The 21,349-nt window shown below is 49.9% G+C and overlaps 10 protein-coding genes across 10 annotated transcripts; 6 read left to right on the forward strand and 4 right to left on the reverse strand.

Moving 5' to 3' along the window:
* Positions 1-80: 80 nt before the first annotated feature.
* On the forward strand, positions 81-1,047 carry UCK1 (UMP-CMP kinase; the record flags this gene model as incomplete). Its single annotated transcript, XM_036770888.1, has 5 exons — positions 81-294; positions 347-588; positions 641-767; positions 819-883; positions 934-1,047. The coding sequence occupies 5 exons, from the start codon at positions 81-83 to the stop codon at positions 1,045-1,047; spliced, it is 762 nt and encodes a 253-aa protein (XP_036636733.1).
* Positions 1,048-1,188: 141 nt separating this feature from the next.
* Positions 1,189-2,374, reverse strand: PC9H_001239 (uncharacterized protein; the record flags this gene model as incomplete). The annotated part of the gene is made up of 2 exons (XM_036770889.1): positions 1,189-1,317; positions 1,367-2,374. 2 exons carry the CDS (start codon positions 2,372-2,374, stop codon positions 1,189-1,191), a joined length of 1,137 nt encoding a protein of 378 aa, XP_036636734.1.
* Positions 2,375-2,471: 97 nt separating this feature from the next.
* On the forward strand, positions 2,472-3,894 carry PC9H_001240 (uncharacterized protein; the record flags this gene model as incomplete). Its single annotated transcript, XM_036770890.1, has 10 exons — positions 2,472-2,669; positions 2,715-2,874; positions 2,922-2,990; positions 3,050-3,120; positions 3,168-3,216; positions 3,275-3,349; positions 3,412-3,560; positions 3,616-3,644; positions 3,698-3,753; positions 3,806-3,894. 10 exons carry the CDS (start codon positions 2,472-2,474, stop codon positions 3,892-3,894), a joined length of 945 nt encoding a protein of 314 aa, XP_036636735.1.
* A 202-nt stretch (positions 3,895-4,096) lies between these two features.
* Positions 4,097-5,506, forward strand: YDJ1 (Type I HSP40 co-chaperone; the record flags this gene model as incomplete). The annotated part of the gene is made up of 5 exons (XM_036770891.1): positions 4,097-4,110; positions 4,162-4,233; positions 4,289-4,451; positions 4,512-5,163; positions 5,217-5,506. The coding sequence occupies 5 exons, from the start codon at positions 4,097-4,099 to the stop codon at positions 5,504-5,506; spliced, it is 1,191 nt and encodes a 396-aa protein (XP_036636736.1).
* A 128-nt stretch (positions 5,507-5,634) lies between these two features.
* PC9H_001242 (uncharacterized protein) lies at positions 5,635-6,335 on the reverse strand (the record flags this gene model as incomplete). The annotated part of the gene is made up of 6 exons (XM_036770892.1): positions 5,635-5,652; positions 5,704-5,768; positions 5,824-5,905; positions 5,957-5,994; positions 6,043-6,090; positions 6,155-6,335. 6 exons carry the CDS (start codon positions 6,333-6,335, stop codon positions 5,635-5,637), a joined length of 432 nt encoding a protein of 143 aa, XP_036636737.1.
* A 342-nt stretch (positions 6,336-6,677) lies between these two features.
* On the forward strand, positions 6,678-9,862 carry PC9H_001243 (uncharacterized protein; the record flags this gene model as incomplete). The annotated part of the gene is made up of 13 exons (XM_036770893.1): positions 6,678-6,839; positions 6,892-6,942; positions 6,992-7,172; positions 7,228-7,378; positions 7,431-7,478; positions 7,532-7,633; positions 7,687-8,165; positions 8,219-8,473; positions 8,535-8,613; positions 8,661-8,808; positions 8,871-9,089; positions 9,143-9,417; positions 9,463-9,862. The coding sequence occupies 13 exons, from the start codon at positions 6,678-6,680 to the stop codon at positions 9,860-9,862; spliced, it is 2,550 nt and encodes an 849-aa protein (XP_036636738.1).
* Positions 9,863-10,166: 304 nt separating this feature from the next.
* PC9H_001244 (uncharacterized protein) lies at positions 10,167-13,669 on the forward strand (the record flags this gene model as incomplete). The annotated part of the gene is made up of 17 exons (XM_036770894.1): positions 10,167-10,367; positions 10,429-11,034; positions 11,087-11,269; positions 11,330-11,401; positions 11,458-11,637; positions 11,692-11,761; positions 11,815-11,942; positions 11,993-12,087; positions 12,141-12,419; positions 12,480-12,555; positions 12,608-12,678; positions 12,729-12,787; positions 12,845-12,991; positions 13,050-13,192; positions 13,243-13,365; positions 13,424-13,498; positions 13,556-13,669. The coding sequence occupies 17 exons, from the start codon at positions 10,167-10,169 to the stop codon at positions 13,667-13,669; spliced, it is 2,622 nt and encodes an 873-aa protein (XP_036636739.1).
* Positions 13,670-13,766: 97 nt separating this feature from the next.
* Positions 13,767-15,491, reverse strand: PC9H_001245 (uncharacterized protein; the record flags this gene model as incomplete). The annotated part of the gene is made up of 14 exons (XM_036770895.1): positions 13,767-13,778; positions 13,837-13,875; positions 13,937-13,962; positions 14,016-14,076; positions 14,134-14,215; positions 14,277-14,468; positions 14,524-14,628; positions 14,730-14,785; positions 14,845-14,884; positions 14,946-14,970; positions 15,023-15,051; positions 15,096-15,116; positions 15,175-15,292; positions 15,344-15,491. The coding sequence occupies 14 exons, from the start codon at positions 15,489-15,491 to the stop codon at positions 13,767-13,769; spliced, it is 954 nt and encodes a 317-aa protein (XP_036636740.1).
* An 825-nt stretch (positions 15,492-16,316) lies between these two features.
* PC9H_001246 (uncharacterized protein) lies at positions 16,317-17,095 on the reverse strand (the record flags this gene model as incomplete). Its single annotated transcript, XM_036770896.1, has 3 exons — positions 16,317-16,706; positions 16,765-16,845; positions 16,895-17,095. 3 exons carry the CDS (start codon positions 17,093-17,095, stop codon positions 16,317-16,319), a joined length of 672 nt encoding a protein of 223 aa, XP_036636741.1.
* A 124-nt stretch (positions 17,096-17,219) lies between these two features.
* Positions 17,220-21,279, forward strand: JHD1 (JmjC domain-containing histone demethylation protein 1; the record flags this gene model as incomplete). The annotated part of the gene is made up of 16 exons (XM_036770897.1): positions 17,220-17,333; positions 17,391-17,436; positions 17,492-18,018; positions 18,069-18,134; positions 18,190-18,324; positions 18,376-18,497; positions 18,551-18,755; positions 18,814-18,845; positions 19,031-19,318; positions 19,366-19,724; positions 19,774-20,042; positions 20,096-20,155; positions 20,211-20,381; positions 20,435-20,498; positions 20,549-20,618; positions 20,667-21,279. The coding sequence occupies 16 exons, from the start codon at positions 17,220-17,222 to the stop codon at positions 21,277-21,279; spliced, it is 3,141 nt and encodes a 1,046-aa protein (XP_036636742.1).
* Positions 21,280-21,349: the final 70 nt, after the last annotated feature.

A 21,349-nucleotide genomic window follows, 5' to 3' on the forward strand; every position in this document is an offset into this window, starting at 1 on the left:
AAGACCGCGCCAGCGTCTTCACAGCCAAGGCAATTTGACCACCCTCTCGTACCACCTCAACACAAGGAATCGAACCACTAATGCCAGCCTTCATTGACAAGATCGCTGGCGCACTTCATCTGAAGAAGGACGGCAACAGCAAGACGTCTGAAACGCCCGTAGCTCCTGCAGCTGGATCGCCCGTTTTCGACGCATCCAAAGTCACCGTCATCTTCGTTCTGGGAGGACCTGGCGCTGGTAAGGGAACACAATGTGCTTATCTCGTCAAGGACTTTGGTTTCTGCCATCTCTCTGGTACAGTCGGATCCCTACTTGCATATCAACCTATCTGCTTAATCACGTCAAGCTGGCGATCTTCTTCGAGCAGAGCAAGTGCGCGAAGGCTCTGAATACGGTGACCTGATCCGGACGTGTATCAAAGAGGGCACCATTGTTCCTATGGAAGTGACTGTGAAGTTGTTGGAGAACGCTATGCACGCTGCTCTCAAAGAGAGCCATGAGGGAGAAGGGTGGGCAGACGGCCACGGTCGGTTCCTCATCGACGGTTTCCCTCGCAAGATGGATCAAGCTGCCAAATTCGACAATGAGGTGAACACTATACCACTCTCCTTATCTCCTTGCATTTATGCGACGACCATAGGTTTGCCCGTCTTCCCTCGTTCTCTTTTTCACTACAACAGAGGAAGTTATGCTGGAACGCCTCCTTGAACGTGGCAAGACAAGCGGCCGGGAGGACGACAACGCAGAAAGCATTAAGAAGCGCTTCCGTGCGTCGGGCTGTCAGCTTTTCTAACCATATTCTTACCTGTTGTACCCAGAAACCTACAAGAATGAGACCATGCCTGTGATTGAGCACTATCAAGCACAGGGCAAGGTTGCAGAGGTAACGTGAGCCTTATAGTCTCGTGACAATGACTTAAACTCTTTGTGCAGATCGATAGCTCCGCTACCATTGATGAAGTTCATGCCAAGGCCAACGAGGTGATAGGGAAGATACTGGCCGGAAAGGCTCAGCCTTCGACAACGGAAGTGGAAGCTCAAGTTTAACATCGTTCTGAGTGCCCCTCCATTTGCCCTATATCTCAGTACTTATGGTGTTAGTCACGTAGTTATCATGCAGACACGATACTCAACCAATCTACAAATCTATCTACCACATCTACATGTAACTTAAGGACACAATGGCATTCACGCGTATATCGCAAATTGTTCGTTGTCAACTTGACTTCCTATCGAACACGACGCATGACCTCCTCTTTCGATCTGGGTGATATAACCATCGGTGCAAATCATATGAGCACGCTCGTCGTCCACAGCCTGTGTCGATCGTGAGTGCGCTAGCCGCTTTTGTGAAATGGAGACTGACCGGTATCCATTTCCAGCCCCCACATCTATAATATTCAACTGCTGCTTCCCCATTGCTATATCGAATATTCACATGGTCCCCACCACGATATGCACCAGTCATAGTACCCCACAAATGATTCACGTACTCCTTTCTACACTCTTCCGACTCAGATGTCGTGTCAGGATGGCGCAGAGGTCGCAAAACAACCACATCCAGACAAGCCTCGCTCGGGGGCAGCGACACCGCCAGCGGTGTTATTCTAAATGCCACCTCCAGTCGATCAACATTGACCGTCGAAAGGAAGTACGCAAATGGTCCCTCTAACTTTGTGGCACTTTCGGAGACCGTACGGAACAGTTTGGTCGAAGGGTCGTATATTTGTACGTCGCCCGAACCAGGGATCGGCGTAAACTCAGCGGTTGCATGGTACCATCTTGTCTGGTTTTGCTGAGCAGCCACTTTGAACCGCTCAATTCCCGGCATCTCCTTTCTGAGGCTCTCGGAGTCATATAGGATTGACGCGTGGAGCGCCGTCGAGACGACTACAGACGACAGCAATGGGTGCGGGTTTCGTTCGCCGCTCGCCGATACGGGCGTGGTGACAGCCACCGTGATGGGTTTGCGTGTTCCGCCACCGAGGTATGACTTGAGCGACCTGAGTCGGTCATGGGGGCCCTCTCCCTCGCCCGGCGGGAATACCGAGTAGTACAGGGCATTGGCTGTGCCACATGGGATCAATACGATCGAAACCTTGACATTTCTGCCTCCGTTGAGGGTCGTCGCTGAATTGATAATTTCATGCAACGTGCCATCTCCGGAGCCCAAAACGACAGTGATCTCTTGCACGCCTGCGTCGAGTGAGTCGATCAGCTCTTTCACGAGGGCCCCTGCGTGCCCAGCGTGTTCAGTTGAGAACTGTTTGAGTTGAGATTTCTTGTGTTGCGCCAGCAATGGGAAGACCTCGTCCTCGAAGACTTGCTTTGCTGTGCAGCCCCCAGCGACTGGATTGTAGACGGCTACTAGCATAGATAATGGTGGTCGGTGATGATGAGTAACCAAGTCGCGCAATAATATGGATTGATCTTATCTTATCGCTCAGGGTCAAGACCGCCGCATTTGCTCCATGGAACCACCTTTGAACTCAACCATGCCCTTCAAAGTCCCGCCAACCTTCAAGTCGTTTACATTGGCCCTAGTTCAGCTAGGAAACGTCGGCGCCAACAAATCCGATAATTTACGCCATGCACGGGAAATGGTGCTCAAAGCAGCCAGTAGGCGGGCAGATCAACAGAAACCAAGTATAATCGTACTCCCTGCATGCGTATAGCCCTCCTGTTCGTATATCTGCGCTAATTGATGGAATTAGGAGTGCTTTAACTCACCATACGGGCATGTCCACTTCCCGGTATATGCAGAGGAAATTGGATACACGCCCGGCACACCGTACGACATCGCGAAGAGCACGAGTGAGTCCGTCAAAATGCTCTCCGAAGTCGCGAAAGAAACGAAATCGTGGCTTATTGGTGGTATGCTCGCAGTCCACGAGTGAGATTCTTACTTGACTGTCGATCAGGCTCCATCCCCGAGAAAGATGACACCGACGGCAAGATATACAATACCTGCACCGTGTACTCTCCTGCTGGTGGGATATAGTACACGTAGAGATTACTCTCTTTCTCACCGGACATTCTTGACATTTAGGGGAACTCGTCTGCATGCATCGCAAAGTTCACCTATTCGATATAGACATTCCGGGAAAGATCACATTCAAGGTTCGAAAGATCTAGCATCTTCGCCGGCTCCACTCATTATGGCTAAGGAAAGCGAGACTCTCACCGGAGGGAAGTCGATGAACTTCTTTGACACTGGTAATGCACCTACCAATCTCAATGAGGCCCCTTTAATCTGTTTCCTTCTACTCTACAGAATTTGCACGTATCGGACTTGGGATTTGCTACGATGTTCGCTTCCCAGAGCTTGCGATGATCGCTGCCCGCAGAGGTCTGCCTTTTGATTTGATATTGCTCGCCCAATCATTGGCTGATAATATTGTATTTACATAGGTTGTCACGTTCTAGTATATCCAGGCGCCTTCAACCTGACTACAGGGCCCCTTCACTGGGAGCTATTGCAAAGGGGGCGAGCTGTAGACAATCAAGTCTTCTTCTCCATGTGCAGCCCGGCGCGAGACCTCACTGCAGGGTATCATGCCGTGAGTCCCTCGAATCAAATATACCTCTCTTCCATTATCACTCAGCTATCAATAGTGGGGGCACTCTATGGTGGTGGATCCGATGTAAGTGGACTTGACGCATCGCCGCTTTGAACGCCTGGGGACCATTTGCACAGGGGACTGATCCTCTCCGAGGCTGGTGAAGATGAAACCATCATTTATGCAGACATCGGTTTGTTCTCTATTCATGCTGTTCATCACATCACTTATTCTGTTCATATCAGATCCTGAGACTTTCAAAACAGCCAGAGCTGGTATACCTGTAACGACCCAAAGGCGGTTTGATGTATATCCCGATGTTAGCGTCGCTTGAGCTTGGGCTTGAGCGCCCGGGCTGTACTAAGCGTAAATTGCGAATCTGATTTTGCCTATTTCGGCTGCTTTTGTAAGCGAATCGTGGCGCACATTCTTGAGTGTTCTCGCAAATTCTTTGAAGCTCAAAACAGCTTCATCTTCCACAGCCATCACTACTAACACTCTTTCTTCCTCCCGTTCCCCTCATCCTGCTACACACAATGGTCAAGGAAACGTGAGCATCCGTCCTGCAGCATTCAATTGGCGTTACTGAGCGATGACCCAGGAAATTCTACGATCTCCTTGAAGTACCACCAAATGCCTCAGAAGCTGATCTGAAGAAGGCTTACCGCAAAAAGTACTTGCGAAGAGTGAAGATTGTGCTAGAACATGCGCTGACATTTGCATGGTAGGGCTCTCCGACTACACCCCGACAAGGGTGGCGACCCCGAAGTGTTCAAAGAAGTGACGCATGCATATCAAGTTTTGTCAGATCCAGAGAAACGCAGCATTTACGATGCGCGGGGAGAGGCTGGACTGTCGGAACAGGGCGGCATGGGTGGTATGGATCCTCAGGTGCGTATCTCAGCCATATCGGGTTTCATTCGCGCGCGCTCAAGCCTTTGTTTTCTCCAGGATTTGTTCAGTCAGTTATTTGGTGGCGGCTTCTTCGGTGGTGGCTCGGGTCGATCGCAAGGTCCAAGGAAGACCAAGGACCTGGTACATCGCGTCTCCGTGTCTTTGGAAGATCTCTACAAAGGCAAAACCACCAAACTCTCCCTCACACGCAATATCATATGTGTCAAGTGCAAAGGCAAGGGCGGAAAGGAGGGTGCCGTGCGACAGTGCGGCGTTTGTGGTGGTCGGGGCATAAAAATTACTATGCGTCAAATGGGCCCGATGATCCAACAAATACAATCAGGTTGCGACGAGTGTAGTGGGACCGGAGAGGTGATCAACCAAAAGGATCGGTGCGGGACGTGCAAGGGCAAAAAGGTCTTATCGGACAAAAAGTTACTGGAGGTCCACATCGACAAGGGCATGAAGGGCGGCGAAACAATCCAGTTCAGAGGGGAAAGCGATCAATCTCCTACAGCCGAGCCTGGGGACGTTATCATAGTCATAGAAGAGAAACCTCATGAACGATTCACGCGCAAGGATAACGATCTCATCATCGAAGTCGACATCGATCTTCTGACAGCACTCGCCGGTGGTCAATTTGCAATCAAACACCTAGATGAGCGCGCACTTTTAGTCAAGATTGAACCAGGCGAAGTCGTCAAGCACGGTACGTTGGATATTGCCCATCTTTTTTCTTTGTGTCTGATCGGTTTACTGCAGGTGATGTCAAGGTTATCCATGGTCAGGGTATGCCATCACGGAGGCACCACGAACCCGGAGACATGTTCGTCAAACTCAACGTCAAATTCCCCGAACACATGGACCCAGGCGTCATTCACCTTCTTGAACAAGCTCTCCCTCCCCGTCAACCTCTTGAAAAGTTTCCGAAGAACACTGTCATCGAAGAGGTTCACCTCGCCGATGTCGACCATCACACGAGGCACAATATGTCTGATGATGCGATGGACGAAGATCACGAGGAGCCTAGGGTACAGTGCGCTAACCAGTGATCTCGGCATTCGTCTTTCCTTCCACTTCATTTGTTCTACACATTACATCCACACCTGCAATTTTAGAGTGATGCTCACGCCACAATTGATATATACCTTGCCATATTGTAGTACTGCAATTAAACCTATCATGAATCCCAGCGTGTCTAATTGTGTAATCAGTATATTGTTGTAGGTGAAAAGTATTTCGGACGTACCTCTGGATTCGCTCTGAACTTTTCGTACATTTCGCCGTTGAAGAAGCTCACTTCGGTTTCGTTTTCTACGGAACGAGGTTTGCTGTCTGATTTGACACGAAATGTATAGGCATTCCGTACCGAATCCCAGATCGATAAGGAATTTGCTATCATCTTTGAATAGCCAGTCGTCGTGATCAAGATTAATTATGAGATTTGTGGTCTATCATACTTCACCATCATCACAATCCTGACTGATACACAAACCACAAACCTTGGCCCCATGCGCCTTTGAGTATAGCTTGAGTGTATCTAGGTTTGATCAGGAATTCGACACGCGTGATCCATCATGAAGCTCACCAAGCTCCACATTCCTGTACGCTTTCCAGCCTGGCTGCGTTTTGACAGCTGATGGGTGACAAACATATTGCAGGTCTCTGATTGCGTCGTAAAACTCAGCAGAACATTCTACCTTTCGATGCGATCTCCTTGAGCTCGCCCACAGTAGTGGTCTCCAGATTTATATCATGGAGGACGAGACTGCGTTCGGTCCGAAATTCAAATGACTTGATGATGCGGACGGTAAGAGTGGCATCGGTCGGGGGACGCGTCAGGTTCGTCAAGACATCGGAGATATTGCCTTCTGTCGACATGGTCAGACGCAAGAGAGGTCAGGAGGAGACGGTCAGGAGGTACTACCTTGGAGGTATTTGCCATATTAAGCGCCTATTCCACGTGATGAAGTGACGGAACGGGAGCGCAAACGGGCCCGGAATCTCGGAACAGTTTACTTCTTGTCGACAACCGGCAGTCGACCATCAAATCCACGCCGAGCAGAACTCATCGAAATTTCTGCCCAAATTCAAGCTGACCCCGAACATGAGCCATTCCAAAGGCAATATTTACTCACCATCATTATTCTCCGCAGTTTTTCCGCTCTGGTTATTAAGCTAGCAATATCCGTCTGGAGTACAAGTCTCCTTACGCCCGCAACCATGACCGACTCCCGCTCCTTCCTCGAAGCATCAATTCCTGAGCTCATCAAGAAACTCACCGTTAATGAGAAGATCGACTTGCTGGGTGCTCCGAACTGGTGGAATACTTCACCCATCGACCGACTGAAGATCCCCTCCATTCGTATGAGCGACGGCCCTAATGTAACATTTCAAAATTGCCCGATTACACATTGTTGACAGATAACTAACACAGGGAGTGAGGGGATCATCGCATTTCGTGTCAACACCTTCGCAATGTCTTCCAGTAAGACGCCGCACCCCGAGTCTCATTACAGTTAATGACTTGCCCGTAGTGCGCCACTTCTCTGGCCGCGACCTTTGATCCACAACTTATACATGAGGCTGGCGCTTTTTTAGCTCAGGAGGCCAAAACCAAATCCTCCGTCGTCTTACTTGCTCCTACGTGCAACATACCCCGTTCCCCCCTCGGTGGGCGAGCCTTTGAATCATTTTCAGAGGATCCCCATCTGTCTGGTTATTACATATACCCATGCTTAACACCACCATGCTACTTACCATCTATTTTCAGGCGTTATGGCAGCTGCGTATGTGAACGGCCTCCAGAGTGAAGGAGTGTCGGCTACGATCAAGCATTTTGTAGCTAATGATCAAGAGCACGAAAGGACTGCTGCAGAGTCTGTCATGTCGGAACGGGCGTTGCGTGAGATTTACCTGTATCCGTATGTTGCGCTGCCTCTTGTCTCCCGTGGAGATAGTGACGTCGGTGAACAGCTTCATGCTTGCACAAAAGCATGCAAAGCCTGGGGCATTTATGACCGCGTAGGCAATATTACTGTCTTATCCAAACCCATTATCTCATAGTCGCCCGATAGATACGGCCGCATCGGCGGGTTGCACTGCTCAGAGAATCCCACTCTTCTGCAGGGGATCCTGAGAGACGAATGGAAGTTCAATGGCATCGTCATGAGCGATTGGTATTGCATTCATTTAGTTGCTGATTCCGCCAAGTCTCATCCATTCCATCAAGGTTTGGCACTTACGGTGTCTCTGAGCCTCTGAACGCAGGTTTGGACCTGGAAATGCCGGGGCCACCCAGGTGGCGTACTCCCGTTCTAATTCACCACTCCCTCACCGCGCAAAAGCTACTCCTCCCAACCATCAATGAGCGTGTCACCAACCTCCTCACTTTCATCCAACAACAAGCGAAGAGAAACCCCGACATTGTGTATGGCGATGGTGTCGAGCGGAGCCGCGATTCTCCCGAGGCTCGCCAGTTCTGTAGGAGGCTCGCCGCAGAAGGAATGGTCCTCCTCAGAAACCAGCGGGACACCTTACCTATTTCTCAAGTTAAACAAATTGCGGTGATTGGACCGCATGTTCAAGAGCGAATTATATCTGGTGGTGGTTCAGCAGCACTCAAGCCAACCTATGTTACAACACCCTGGCAAGGTATCCAAAATGCTGTTCCCAAGGGCGTAACGACTGTTTACACCGTCGGATGTTACGGTACGCTTGTGATAGGTATCTATGCTCACAGTTACATATTTATCATCCGCTAGCACACAAATATCTTCCAACTCTGGAAAACAATTTAACCACTCCGGATGGCAAATCCGGCTGGCTTTGTACTTTTTATAACCAAGACGCGAATGGTAAACCAACGAAAGCGGTAGCCGATTTTATTCTCAACGACACCCGGGTAAAACTGAACGACTTCCTTCCTTCTGGACTGGCGGATGAATGGACTATCAAGTTGTCGGGAAAACTTATGGTCGAGACCAGCGGGCTATACGAACTCGGGTTGACCGTTGCCGGTGAGTCTTATTGCCTGGTCCGGCCTTCACTTTTCAGTAGGTAACTCACCGTAAAATGAAGGTCGTGCTAAACTGTTCGTGGACGGAAAATTAACCATCGACAACTGGACAAAGCAGACACCTGGGGACTTTTTCTATGGGTGAGTGGCTCTCCATCTGGCCTGCATCTCGTCTTAGGTCCATATAGTCAAGGTACAATCGAGGAGACGGCCGTCATAGAACTCAAGGCTAAAAGCGCAGTTGATATCCTTGTCGTGTACACGAATACTTCGCCCATAGATGACGGCCCAGATGACGAAGTTGCTGCGTCACAGCCTGCACTTATGCGGGGAGTTGTACGTGGATAACCTGTCTTACGTCCGCAGTGCTACTGCTGATGTTCTTCCTGTATATGTAGCGCCTCGGCGGATGTCCTAAGATTGATCCTGATCAAGCTATTCAAGAGGCTGTCGACTTAGCTGCGAAATCTGATGTAGTCATCTACATTGGAGGCCTCACCCCGGAATGGGAGAGCGAGGGATTTGATCGCCCTAGTCTGCAGCTTCCTGGACGGCAGGACGAGTTAATAACAAAGTTAAGCCGAGCAAACCCAAACACAGTAGTTTGTATACAAGCCGTAAGCATCAGAATGCTATACATCCTATATTGATCTTTACACTTCTTGTTTAGGGATCAGCTGTATCGATGCCTTGGGTAGACGACGTAAACGGCATCATTCAAGCCTGGTATTCCGGCAATGAAGCGGGCAATGCGCTTGCAGACGTCCTCTTTGGGAAGATCAACCCAAGTGGGCGGCTCCCGCTCACTTTACCTGTTCGCATTGAGGACGTTCCATCCCATCTTTGCACGCGCAGCGAGAATGGAAAGATCCATTACCGCGAAGACCTATTCGTGGGTTACAAGCACTATCAAGCAAGATACATCAAACCTCTCTTCTCCTTCGGGTGCGTTATCTACATCTAGCTTATCCAATTGCTCACCTCCTACAGTCACGGACTATCGTATACAAAGTTTGAACTGTTGAGGGTGGGCTGTGCTATGCTATCTGAACAGCCATTCGGACTAGAAGTCAGTATCACCGTTAAGAATATAGGCTCTACGACAGGGTCGGAAGTCATCCAGGTCTACGTCGCATATCCACAACGACATCTCATACACCCCAAACTCCAATTGAAGGGATTTGCAAAGGCCAGAGACCTTCGTCCTGGAAGCTCCACCACGGTCACCATCAAACTCGACAAATATGCTGTTTCTTACTGGGACGAGAGCAGTCATAAATGGGTAGCATCTGCTGGGGAATATGGGCTGTCTTTTGGGACTAGTTGCGATAATATTGCCCTAGAAAGCAAGTTCGAGGTGAAGGAGACCTTTTCGTGGTTAGAACTCTAGAACGAATAGAACCTATACAAATAGTTCCACGCTGCGGCAGCATTTCAACAGTAACGAAGACTGAATTTCGCCATGATCGGAAGTGATGGTGTTATTGTTTGTCGTTCCATCTACAGCCAAAGTAGTAAACCACCGTAGTACTAGCACGAAGACTCTAGCGCCACCACCGCCTGCATTACTGCGACGCTGTTCTCTGCATTCAAGAAACCGCATTCGCTTGTCACAGCCGCCAGAGAAAGGCCTTTAAAGAGCAACCCGCCTCTCATGATGGCCAGAGTTCCTCATCGTACGCCACATTGTTATTATGTGCGTGTTCCAGTCTCATTCCAAGCTCGATAAACGCACTACCATCACCCACCGTCCAGCATCTCTCAGTCGCGATTTGCAAAACAGAGACGGCATGCCAGCTCTGATTCACTCTCTACACGAAGAGAACAGCTCCGTTCTCAGTCTCGCTGCTAGCGATGACTTGATCTTCTCTGGCGGTCAGAATTGCCATATCTCTGTAAGCTGTCGTCTTTGTGATTATGCTCATAGTGGCATCTAAAACGTGTGCACGAACGTAGGTATGGTGTCGAAAGACTTTCCAACTCGTCCGGACATTACGGGAACACACTGGAAGTGTGCTGGCACTCGAATACGCAAGCGAGCGGGATTGGCTGTTCAGCGCATCGGGGGACAGTACTGTCTGCGTATGGTCCACCAAGACGCTTACCTTACTCTATGTCCTTCACCCATACCAAGAGACAGGCTCGGGGGATCTCTTCTCACTCGCTTGGTCACCGTCTCTGGGGACCCTATACATCGGCTGCCAAGACACTTCCCTACAGTGGTACGACTTCCGTGGTCTCCAAAGCGTTGTAGACTCGGCTCCTGGATCGGGAACAAGCACACCCAATACTCGCAAACCTCACAGGTTCTTCGACAGTTATCCTCAGCACGAAAGGCGTCCTGCGGACCTTTTCGCAAATAATAGTGCCTCCACCTCTTTGAACAACATTCATCCTGAACGCACGGAGGTCGGGCAACTGAACAAGCTTCAAGTGCCGGCAACGAATGTGATTGATTCCGCCCACTATGGGTACCTTTATTGTATGGCGATCCTCGAAGGCGACAACAGTGCTGGCGAGGAAACACAACTAGTAACTGGTAGTGGTGATGAAACAGTCAAAGTACGTCCCTTCTCATTTGGACGCGTTTTCTTCGTTTACGGGTTCAAATCAGTTATGGATAATCAAATCCACGTCACCTCTCCCTCAACTCGTACACACGTTTACTTTCCAACATGGTGCAGTTCTAGCAATTGCTGCTCGTGGCGAGACCATCTACGCTGGCTGTCAAGACGGCTATGTCAAGGTACTCGACGTCGAAACAAGGGCTTGTGTGAGGACGATCATCGTTGACGAGGTGCGTTCTCTGGTGTTCATCTGTGGAGAGCACTATTGACGCGTCATCCGATAATCCTAGGGCGTAGACATACTTTCTGTCTCTCTCCTTGGTTCGGATCTATACACCTTCTCAGCTGGAGGGCGTATCCAGGTAGGTAATCATGTCATTTTTGCGCGTCTCCTAACTCATCCCCTTGACATTGCCAGCGCTGGTCTGCGTCTTTCGATTGTACCGCTTCCTGGAAGGGGCATGATGGAATCATCCTCTCGTCCAAAATCTCTCAACCCTCATCTCAACTTTGGGCAAGCACAAACGAAGAGTTCGATGTAGATTTAACTATCGACAGCTTCCAACTAATCACTGGAGGCAATGACGATTACATCAAGGTGAGTTCCTTCATCCCTTCCCTGCTACACGACATGGGTTCAATCATTTCCCAGATTTGGGATGTCGTTCCGCCCAAGACACGCGATCCATCTAGGCATGCTATCACTTCAAAGTCAACCATCGGCGAGTCACTCTCCTCATCTTAGTTGATAGGCCAATTACTCACCTCACTATAGAATACGCGCTATCCAAGTTCGTGGCCTTCCAAAGCGTAAGCAGCCTATCAAAGCACAGTGAAGACTGCAGACAGGCTGCTATCTGGCTGAAGAAGTGTTTGGCGCAGCTGGGTGCCCAGTCAACATTAGTATGCCTGATTTTCCTCTCCTTGGGTTATCACTTACCACATATCACTAGCTTCCTACAGGAGAAGGTGCAAATCCGCTTGTTCTTGGCACATTCAGCGGCACAAGCAAACCTGGAGTTCGGAAGCAGAGAATCCTGTTTTACGGGTAGGTCCTTTCCGGCTTCCTCCCGTAGAAGCTAGCTGAATGATTTTCTTTAGACACTACGACGTGATATCAGCCCCGCCCCACGGTTGGCATTCGGATCCATGGACGTTAAGTGGTCGCAACGGATATCTCTACGGGAGAGGGGTTACTGATGATAAAGGACCTATCATGGCCGTTGCTTGCGCTGCTGCTGAGTTGCTACGCAAAAGGTCTCTAGCCGTGGACTTGGTGTTCTTGATCGAGGGCGAAGAGGAATGTGGGAGCACTGGCTTCGGCGATGCCGTTAAACGACACAAGGAACAGATCGGCCACATAGATGCTATTTTTGTCAGGTTAGCTTCATCCTTTTAGTTCCGTATCGCGTTAGTACGAAGATTGATGACATTCTGTAGCAACTCGACGTGGATCGCAGAGTCCCCACCATGCATAACTTACGGTCTTCGTGGGGTCGTGCATTGCACTTTACAGGTGTGTACGCCCATTGCATCATCCGGAAACTGTCCCCCATCATCCAGTGTAGATATCAAGCAACATGCCCGACTTGCATTCTGGTATTGAGGGCGGTGCTGTGGTAGAGCCCATGCTTGACATGTGAGCTGAATTCTTTCCTTACTTCCCATGTCATTGAATGATACACAAAGGGTGCGACTCCTTGCCACGTTGACCGATAGCACTAACCGCGTGCAAATACCGAATTTCTGTACGTTATTATATTTCGTGATCGCCTTGCCTGCTTGTTTAACATTTGTGTACACAGATGATAGTGTCCGTCCACAGACGGAGGAGGAACAACAGTTATATTTGACTCTGTCTCATCTTACACAGAGACCAGCATCTACCATCGCTTCGCGATGGTGCGAACCGTCATTGACAATTCACAATATTCAGATTTCTGGTCCGAGAAGTGCGTTATCATTCACGCTTCAACCTTTGGCTTCTGATGCGAAATGGCTATATATCAGATGCCACCGTCATCCCAGGCAGCGTGAAAGCACAGATCTCCCTACGGATTGTCCCGGATCAAGATCTGAACACCGTAGTCAAATCTCTCTGTGACCACCTCCATGCATCCTTTGCCGAATTCAATTCTCCAAACGAAATACAGGTCCCGCTCATGCTACTTTGGCGATATCAAATCTGATGCTCTTTTTCTAGGTTTCCATTGACCATACAGCAGACTGGTGGCTTGGTGACTTGGATGGCCTATGGTTCAAGTCATTGGAAAAGGCTGTGCGGGATGAGTGGGGCGTAGAGCCATTGCGGATTCGAGAAGGCGGGGTAAGTCTTTCTATATTAACTTAAGCCCTCTGTTCAATTACTAATTGGCTCGTCCCAGTCAATCCCTTCCATCCCGTACCTTGAGAAGGAGTTTAAGTGCCGAGCTCTCCATCTTCCCATGGGACAGAGTACTGTAAGTACTCTAGATTGTCGTTTTTTATCTACTTTCGTGATTTGACCCTATTACCAGGACCAAGCTCATCTACCTAACGAGAGGATATCACTGGCAAACCTTCAGAGAGGAAAGGCTGTTGTGGAACGATTTTTGCTCAACGTGTCTGAAATGACAACACCTTCTGAATGATGTGGTATCGCCGCAACATTTCTGGCCGGACGCCTTAATATTTACAACGTTGTACCCCTTAAATATACCTATACCGTAAGAGAATACCATAATGAAACTAGACGACGACCTAGAAAAATGTGTCAATAACACCATCGCAAAGAAAAATAAATCCACTTTGGTCGTACCGGCCATCCGCTGGAGAAATCCAGTCTGTTGATCCCGAGCTACAGAAACGAAGGGCATGAGTCACTGCAGCTACGGCCGACCGAAAACACCGCCACTCACGAAGTTGCCCGAAGAAGTGTAGTAGTCTGGACAAACATATCAACATACGCTTTCGTAGTCTTGAGAAAAGTGTACGTACGGTATACGAGGATAGGGCCATCGCCGTCAGCCATGACATCTTGACCACCAGGACCAATAATCTATCCGAGGCACCACTTCAGTTGGGGGTTTGGTATAGTTGATAGTCGATGACTCACGTTGTCGTGGGTGCCCAATACCAAGGTGCCTCCACCTGAGGTCAAGGCGACACCTGCCTGATCAACGTACGGGCCAGTAGGGCTAGATGGGTTTGGTCAATAATTTCGACCGAAAAAGAGTGGCTGGATGATGGATAACATACCTCGAAGATCTACCGACACGGATATTGTAGGTACTGGAAGTACCCGAACAACACTTGTCCCAGGAAGTAAACAGATACCAGAAGCTCCCGGATTTGAATACGGACGCCGCCTCAATGGCACCAGAGGCAGTGAAACGTTGTGCAAGGGCTGTGACAGAGCTGCTAGATGGTTTGCCCGTCGACGAACTCAATCTGACAAGGGAGATTCAGCGAGAGTGATCGACATATGTAATAACCAGGACCGCACTTCACCAATTTGATCCCAGTCCAGAAACTCCCTAGAGCCAGATACCAGTTACTGCCGTCGATGATCAGGCTAGAGTCATATAAAAAAATATTCAGCTTCAAGCCACTATTCAGAGAACGCATTTAGTTACTTTGGATCGATGGCCTAGACGGGGAATATCGTGCTGTTGGTTCAGCATGATTTGTCTTCCGATGTGAGGAACGTACGTTGTAACTATCCCCCGGGAATGTCTCGGTAACCAAACCTTCGTTTGTCCAGCTTCCTGTATCGTCAAACGAGCGTCAGAAGATCGTCACAACGTAGCATCAGGAGCGCACTAACCAGGTAACCCGGTGGAGGATTTAGCGAAGAAAATTGCAGACTTGAGGTACGCAATGAGTGTGAACGGATATCAGAATAGAAGAGACTCACGCGCTGCGAACCGAAGCTTGAAGCCGCGTAGTATAGCTATACAAACATGAGTCACGGCAGGGAGCTCAGAAAGCTTGGACGGACTCACATAGAAGGTACTTCCGATCACGGTACAGTCTGTGCTATCTGAGTGACGATCCTAGTATACTATAGTGAGTCACTTGCCTGGAGCCCAAAGATTCCTTGAAACAGTATTTGAGTTTGGTATATAGATATACAGATGGTCGTGTTCGTACGCACCCGTTGGAAGTCAGAGTGTATGTATCGGTCCACGGAGCACCGTTAGGCCACACCTTCCCAACTAAAGTCCAGGCGGTTCTGTCGGTGGAGGTCCTGATTTCGAGGCCAGGCGCGGTCGCTAAAATTGTGCTTAGGACGGATGCAGACTAGTCTATTGTTAGGATCTTACAGAAGACAAACCACTTCCCGCTGCTGTCCTTGCACATGGTTGGATCATGGACCACGGTGTTGCCCGTGACGACCCCTGGTCCAACTACCGCATTCACAACCGCGGTGAACACTGTAATAGAGGGTAAAAGAGCCTGCCAGAATTTCATGGTGGAAGACGAGCTATGGTTAAGCGAAGGATGAAGGATGTTGTACCCCACATTTTATACGGCAGCACCAAAGTGACGCAAAGTACAACGGGTACCGAAGTTTTTGCTGCACCGACTTTCAAGCGTGGTCGCGTGTCTGCGAACAAGACATCGGCGAGGTATGATTGGAGCATCGAAGTATGAACGGACCGACTGAGCGGCCCGACAAGTGGCATGGTATCCCTTCTTCGCTACTCCGGAGTCGCGTAGTTGAAGATAGCCGACCGAATTAGCGGGATCGTTAGGACTCAAGTAGTGCCAGTCGAGTGACACCCCATCTTCCCGTCTCCTCCCCCTCCCTCGGACTTGTTCTTCAATCCTTAAATCAACACTGTAGAAAACTCGACTTAATGTCGGTCACGGGCGTTCTTCGTCGGCTTTCCCACTTTTGGCGTCTTGATGCCCATGAAAGTCTTCACCCCAACTCGACCACTGAGTACTGAGAGTTCGACGTAAGTAAGGGGCACGGGGTCAGAACAACGAAAGTCATCAAGACCGAAGACATGGCATTCTTTGACTACGGCGCATGCGAGCCTGGGATCAAGTAAATTCCGAAGGCAGAACGCTCCAACAATTGAACTCAACTTGCAATCCTCCCTCTCCTGCAGCTACCACTTCATCATGTTCATTTCCAAGATTCAAGTCGTATTTGGGAAGCTGTGGTACATTTGATACAATTCCAATCGTAATTATTGCGGTCATGGTGCTTTCAGGCGGAAGGAGAAAAGGTGAGTAGCTGAAGATGTCAGACGATGCATGAAATACGGGCCGAGTAAGAGAACACTGTCATGATGCTGCGACTTCTGCTTGAACTGGTTCAGGTTCAGAAGCTGGAACCTCTTGGCTTGGAGGGAGCGCTCCTCCTCTACCTCTGCCTCGACCTCTGTTGCCACCTCGTTGTGAGCGCCCACGAGGGCTTCCACGACTCCATCTTGAGTCGGACGCCCCCCCGGACTCTTCTGTCTCTGCCTCTTCTTTATTGGCGGGAGCAGCGTGCTTCCAGTCAACAGTAGGTTTTCCTGAGTCCCATTCCCGACTCTGTATCTTGTCCATTTTCCGCTTAGCGTTCTGTTCTCGCGTTCTGTTCACAGTCTCTTGTACTTTCTTGTTGAGAGCGATCTTCGCGCGCTCTGACTCCTGCATCTTTCTGAATGCATCTTCGTCTGCCTCGACGTCCTACATGAAATACCCGACATCAGTCGCTGAGGTTGCGCCATGTGGTGCTGCCACCCACCAAACGACGTTGCTTTATCTTGTCGTTCTGTGCCTTGATCCTAGCCATGCGTTCCGTCAGTTCGTCTTCCGTCAATTTATCCTGAAGGCGAATGAATGGGGGATTATATTGGACACGTATGGCGCCGTACCCTCTGCGCGCCTCCCGTCTTAACGCGTTCATGATTCAGATATGGTTTCTTCTTCTCAGTTCTGGGTTCCCCGGCATCTACAGGAGGAGCAGGCTGCTCTGGTTCCTCAGCCACTGTGCTGGCCTGGACTTTTGTTCCATCGATTTTGAGCTGGTCAAAGGCTAGGCCAAGGGTATTTGGAGACGTATCATCTTCGGGCATGGTGTTCGTGAGCAAGGAGTGCAGAATTAGGCGATCATTGTGATCGCCCGTTCGGGAAGTCGCGGTTGCGGCGATTCGCTTTATCAGTGGTCCAGTTCTACGTCCACCTTGATTCTTGTCCACCATGTCTCTTTCCAACAAACTGTCCATCACTGACCTCGAGCTCGAGGGCAAGCGCGTCCTGATCCGCGTTGACTTCAACGTCCCTCAACAAGATGGCAAGATCACCAATCCAGCAGTAAGTTCAATGGCAACACCCCTATCCACGGCGAGATCGATTGATCCCGCTCCATAGCGCATCGTCGCAGCGCTGCCCACCATTAAATATGCCATCGAGAAAGGTCATTTCATAATTATATCGTGTTGATGTGATGAATACTTACCTTCCACCGTCAGGCGCATCGACCGTGACACTGATGTCCCATCTCGGAAGACCAGATGGCAAGGTGGTGGAAAAGTACTCCCTCAAGCCAGTCGCTGCCGAGCTTGAGAAGCAATTAGGCAAATCAGTCACGTTTCTGAACGATTGCGTGGGCCCGGAGGTCGAGCAGGCCGTTGCATCTGCTCCGGCTGGTTCCGTCATTCTCCTCGAGAATCTACGATTCCACATTGAGGAAGAAGGTTCCGTAAAAAACAAGGACGGCACGAAGACGAAGGCTGATCCCGCAAAGGTTTCGGCGTTCCGAGACAGCCTCACCAAGCTTGGTGATGTCTACATCAATGACGCTTTCGGCACTGCTCACCGCGCCCACTCAAGTATGGTGGGAGTGAAATTGCCGCAGAGAGCCGCTGGCTTCCTGGTCAAAAAAGAACTCGAATTCTTCGCCAAAGCATTGGAACATCCGGAACGCCCCTTCCTTGCGATCCTCGGCGGTGCTAAGGTCTCGGACAAGATCCAACTCATTGACAACATGCTGGACAAGGTTTGTCTTGAAGATCGCGATATTTACAAAATCTGACATAATGCGACCAGGTTAACTCGCTAATTATCTGCGGCGGAATGGCTTTCACCTTCAAGAAGACGCTCGAGAATGTTGCGGTACGTCTTATCAAGCACTTCATTGGCATCATAGCATTCTGACAATGATTGCCAGATCGGCAATTCACTCTTCGATGCCCCCGGATCAGAGAAAGTCGCAGGGCTTGTGGAGAAGGCTAAGAAGAACAACGTTAAGCTCGTCTTCCCCGTCGATTTCGTCACTGCCGATAAGTTTGACAAAGATGCCAAGGTATGAGAACATGGCTTATCTGCTTTCGTATATCTTCATCACTTGCCGTAGACTGGCACGGCCACGGAAGAGGAAGGCATTCCCGATGGATGGATGGGTTTAGACGCGGGTCCAAAGAGTCGCAAACTCTTCCATGACACTGTCCTTGAGGCTAAGACTATCCTATGGAATGGGTGAGAGCTACGTTCATTTCTTTACTTTGCCGGAGGTGCTAATAACACAATAGTCCTCCTGGTGTCTTCGAGTTCCCCGCTTTCGCTGAGGGCTCCAAGGCTTTACTGGACGACGCTTGCGAGGCAGCTGCCAAAGGTGCCGTCGTAATTATCGGAGGAGGTGATACCGCCACCGTCGCAGCTCAATATCATGCGGAAGACAAGTTGAGCCATGTCAGCACTGGTGGTGGTGCGAGTCTAGAGCTTCTCGAGGGCAAGGTACGTTCCATATGCCATCTTTTGTGGCACCACACTCTCAATTTGTGCCGCCATATAGACACTTCCTGGTGTTGCCGAGCTGAGTGAAAAGTGAGTAGTATGTAGATAGAAGCAAGAACAATAACGATGTTGTAGTATCATTAAGTAAAGTAAAGGAATAGACTTTCCCCTGTATCACGTGTCGACTAGAATCCCAAGGACGCGAAAGTTGTTGAAGTCTAGGTGACGGTTCCAAGCTTGAGCCTTGACTACCATCGTTCGTCCACCGTTCGAAGCCAATTGTTGGTCATGGCTCGGAATAAACGGAAATCTGCGCGCACTAATGCCAATGCCAACAAGTCGCCCTCCCCCTCGTCTCGGGAGCACTCTCCCGCGCGCACAGATGATCATGGTCCTCAAAACGCTTCTAAAGACGACCTCTGCCCCGCATGCCCCACTGAACCATCACAAGCCATTCAAGAAATGGTAGAGAAGGAAAGCTGGGTCCGATGCGATGCTTGTAAAGCTTGGTACCACTGGAGATGCGCTGGAAACGGTGGCGAAGTCGAGACGATAGACAAATGGTCTGTACCCCGGGCCAGTCATTAGTAGGTAACTCAACATGGAATAGGTTTTGTGGACCATGTCTGGAGGCAGATCCCAAGCGTACTATCACTGTCAAAGGACCAGCCCGCAAATCATCCCGGAAACGGACACAAAGGGATTACGCCAATTTGAACGCAGGGGTAGGCTCGGATCCGACTCGCTGGACGAGACTTATGGAGGGCAAGGCGATCAAGAACGCACGCTTTAAGCACATGCATGGAAGTGAGGTCGGGGCTGAGTGGCTAGAAGAGGATGAACAAGCCATGATGGAACCTATCATAATTGACCACCCCGAAGGGCTCGGGATGCAGATGCCTGCTTCTGATTTCACTGTTAGTGATGTCGCCGATATTGTTGGCGAGGACCATCCAGTTGAAGTAATAGGTGCGACTTCCTTCGCGCGTTCACAGCTAATCCTCTAATAATGTCACAGATGTCTCGACTCAATCCACTTCCCCGGGCTGGACCCTCCGGCGATGGGCCGACTATTATGAACAGGAGCCTTCGGCGCGAGAAAAGGTCCTGAATGTCATTTCACTTGAAGTATCAGGTACTCCTCTAGCGGATCAAATACTCCCGCCACGAATCGTGCGGGAGTTAGACTGGGTGGAGAATTTCTGGCCGAACACTCGGAAGGGAAAGGGACATACATATCCCAAAGTTCAACTATATTGCTTAATGGGGGTGACTAACGCATGGACGGTACGCTCTTACCGAAGCTCAACGAATTCATTGACCTGACCTAACGTCCATAGGATTGGCATGTCGACTTCGCGGGCTCGTCGGTATATTACCATATCATCCGAGGTTCCAAAGTACACTCCCGCTTCCATAGACCACATGCACCTTCTGACCAACCTGCCGTTCTAGGTGTTCTACTTCATCAAACCCACTGCCGCTAACCTCGCTGCCTACGAGCGTTGGTCTGGCTCTGAAATCCAGAATCATGCATGGTTGGGTGACCTCGTGGACGAGGTCGTCAAGGTCGAGTTGACAGCGGGGAATACAATGATCATTCCGACGGGTTGGATACATGCTGTAGTATGTCTGCAAAGCTGGAATCATGCGAGTGCCTCTCATAATGCATTCCCTAGCATACGCCCATGGATACATTGGTATTTGGAGGCAATTTCTTGCATTCTTACAATGTTTCTACGCGTGAGTTTTCCGTCACCGGAAATGATACTTACTTATAGCGACACTGGCAGAGCTGCGGGTACGCAACATTGAAATCGCTACGAGAGTCCCAAAGAAATTCAGATTCCCCATGTTTGCCAAGTCAGTAGTTCGCAACTAGCGTCGTCAACGTGCTTACATTTTTATCAGGCTCTGCTGGTACGTCGGTGAGAAATACCTCAGAGATCTCAAGAACAAGGAAGAGTTTCCTCCACGAGTATTGGCCTCAATCGCAGCTTTGGCTGACTTCTTGGTCAGCGAAGCGAGAATTCTTGAGAAAGGTCCAGAGCAGGCGAAACGGGAGTCAAAGGAACAAGTGCCGAGTGATCGTGTCAAAGACCCCCCTGCTATCTCCAGGGAACTACGATGGAGAGTTCGACAGGCCCTAGGGCATGATTCCGACGATGAGGATAGCCGGCCCAAGGAGAATGCCAATCACCCGCGCAAACGTCCAAGATCTGAAAGCTCAGATGGAGTAGTCTCGCATTTCAGGAATTTCAAGCCTAGGGGATGGGACAAAGTTAGAACCCAATCCAGTGAGGATCAGGTTGTCCAGGAGAAGGTCCAGCGACCTCCTATCGACGGCGACGACTGGATAGAGACGTGGCCAGACGCCGCGAAGATGGAGGAGGACGATTCTATACTTGCGGACAAACGGATACGGCGGGACAGCATGGTGAGGGTGAGGCTGAAGAAGGACGGCGGGATGGAGAGGCAGCGAATAGACAGAATATTAGAAGACTGGACTTGGCAGCAGACATAGCAGTTTGTGTACATTGACTGTGGGAAAAATATTTGGTGAACTTGATCGCGCATCAACTCTATTAAGAAGA

Source organism: Pleurotus ostreatus, assembly GCF_014466165.1.
Source record: "Pleurotus ostreatus strain PC9 chromosome Unknown scaffold_1, whole genome shotgun sequence".
Taxonomy (NCBI): domain Eukaryota; kingdom Fungi; phylum Basidiomycota; class Agaricomycetes; order Agaricales; family Pleurotaceae; genus Pleurotus; species Pleurotus ostreatus.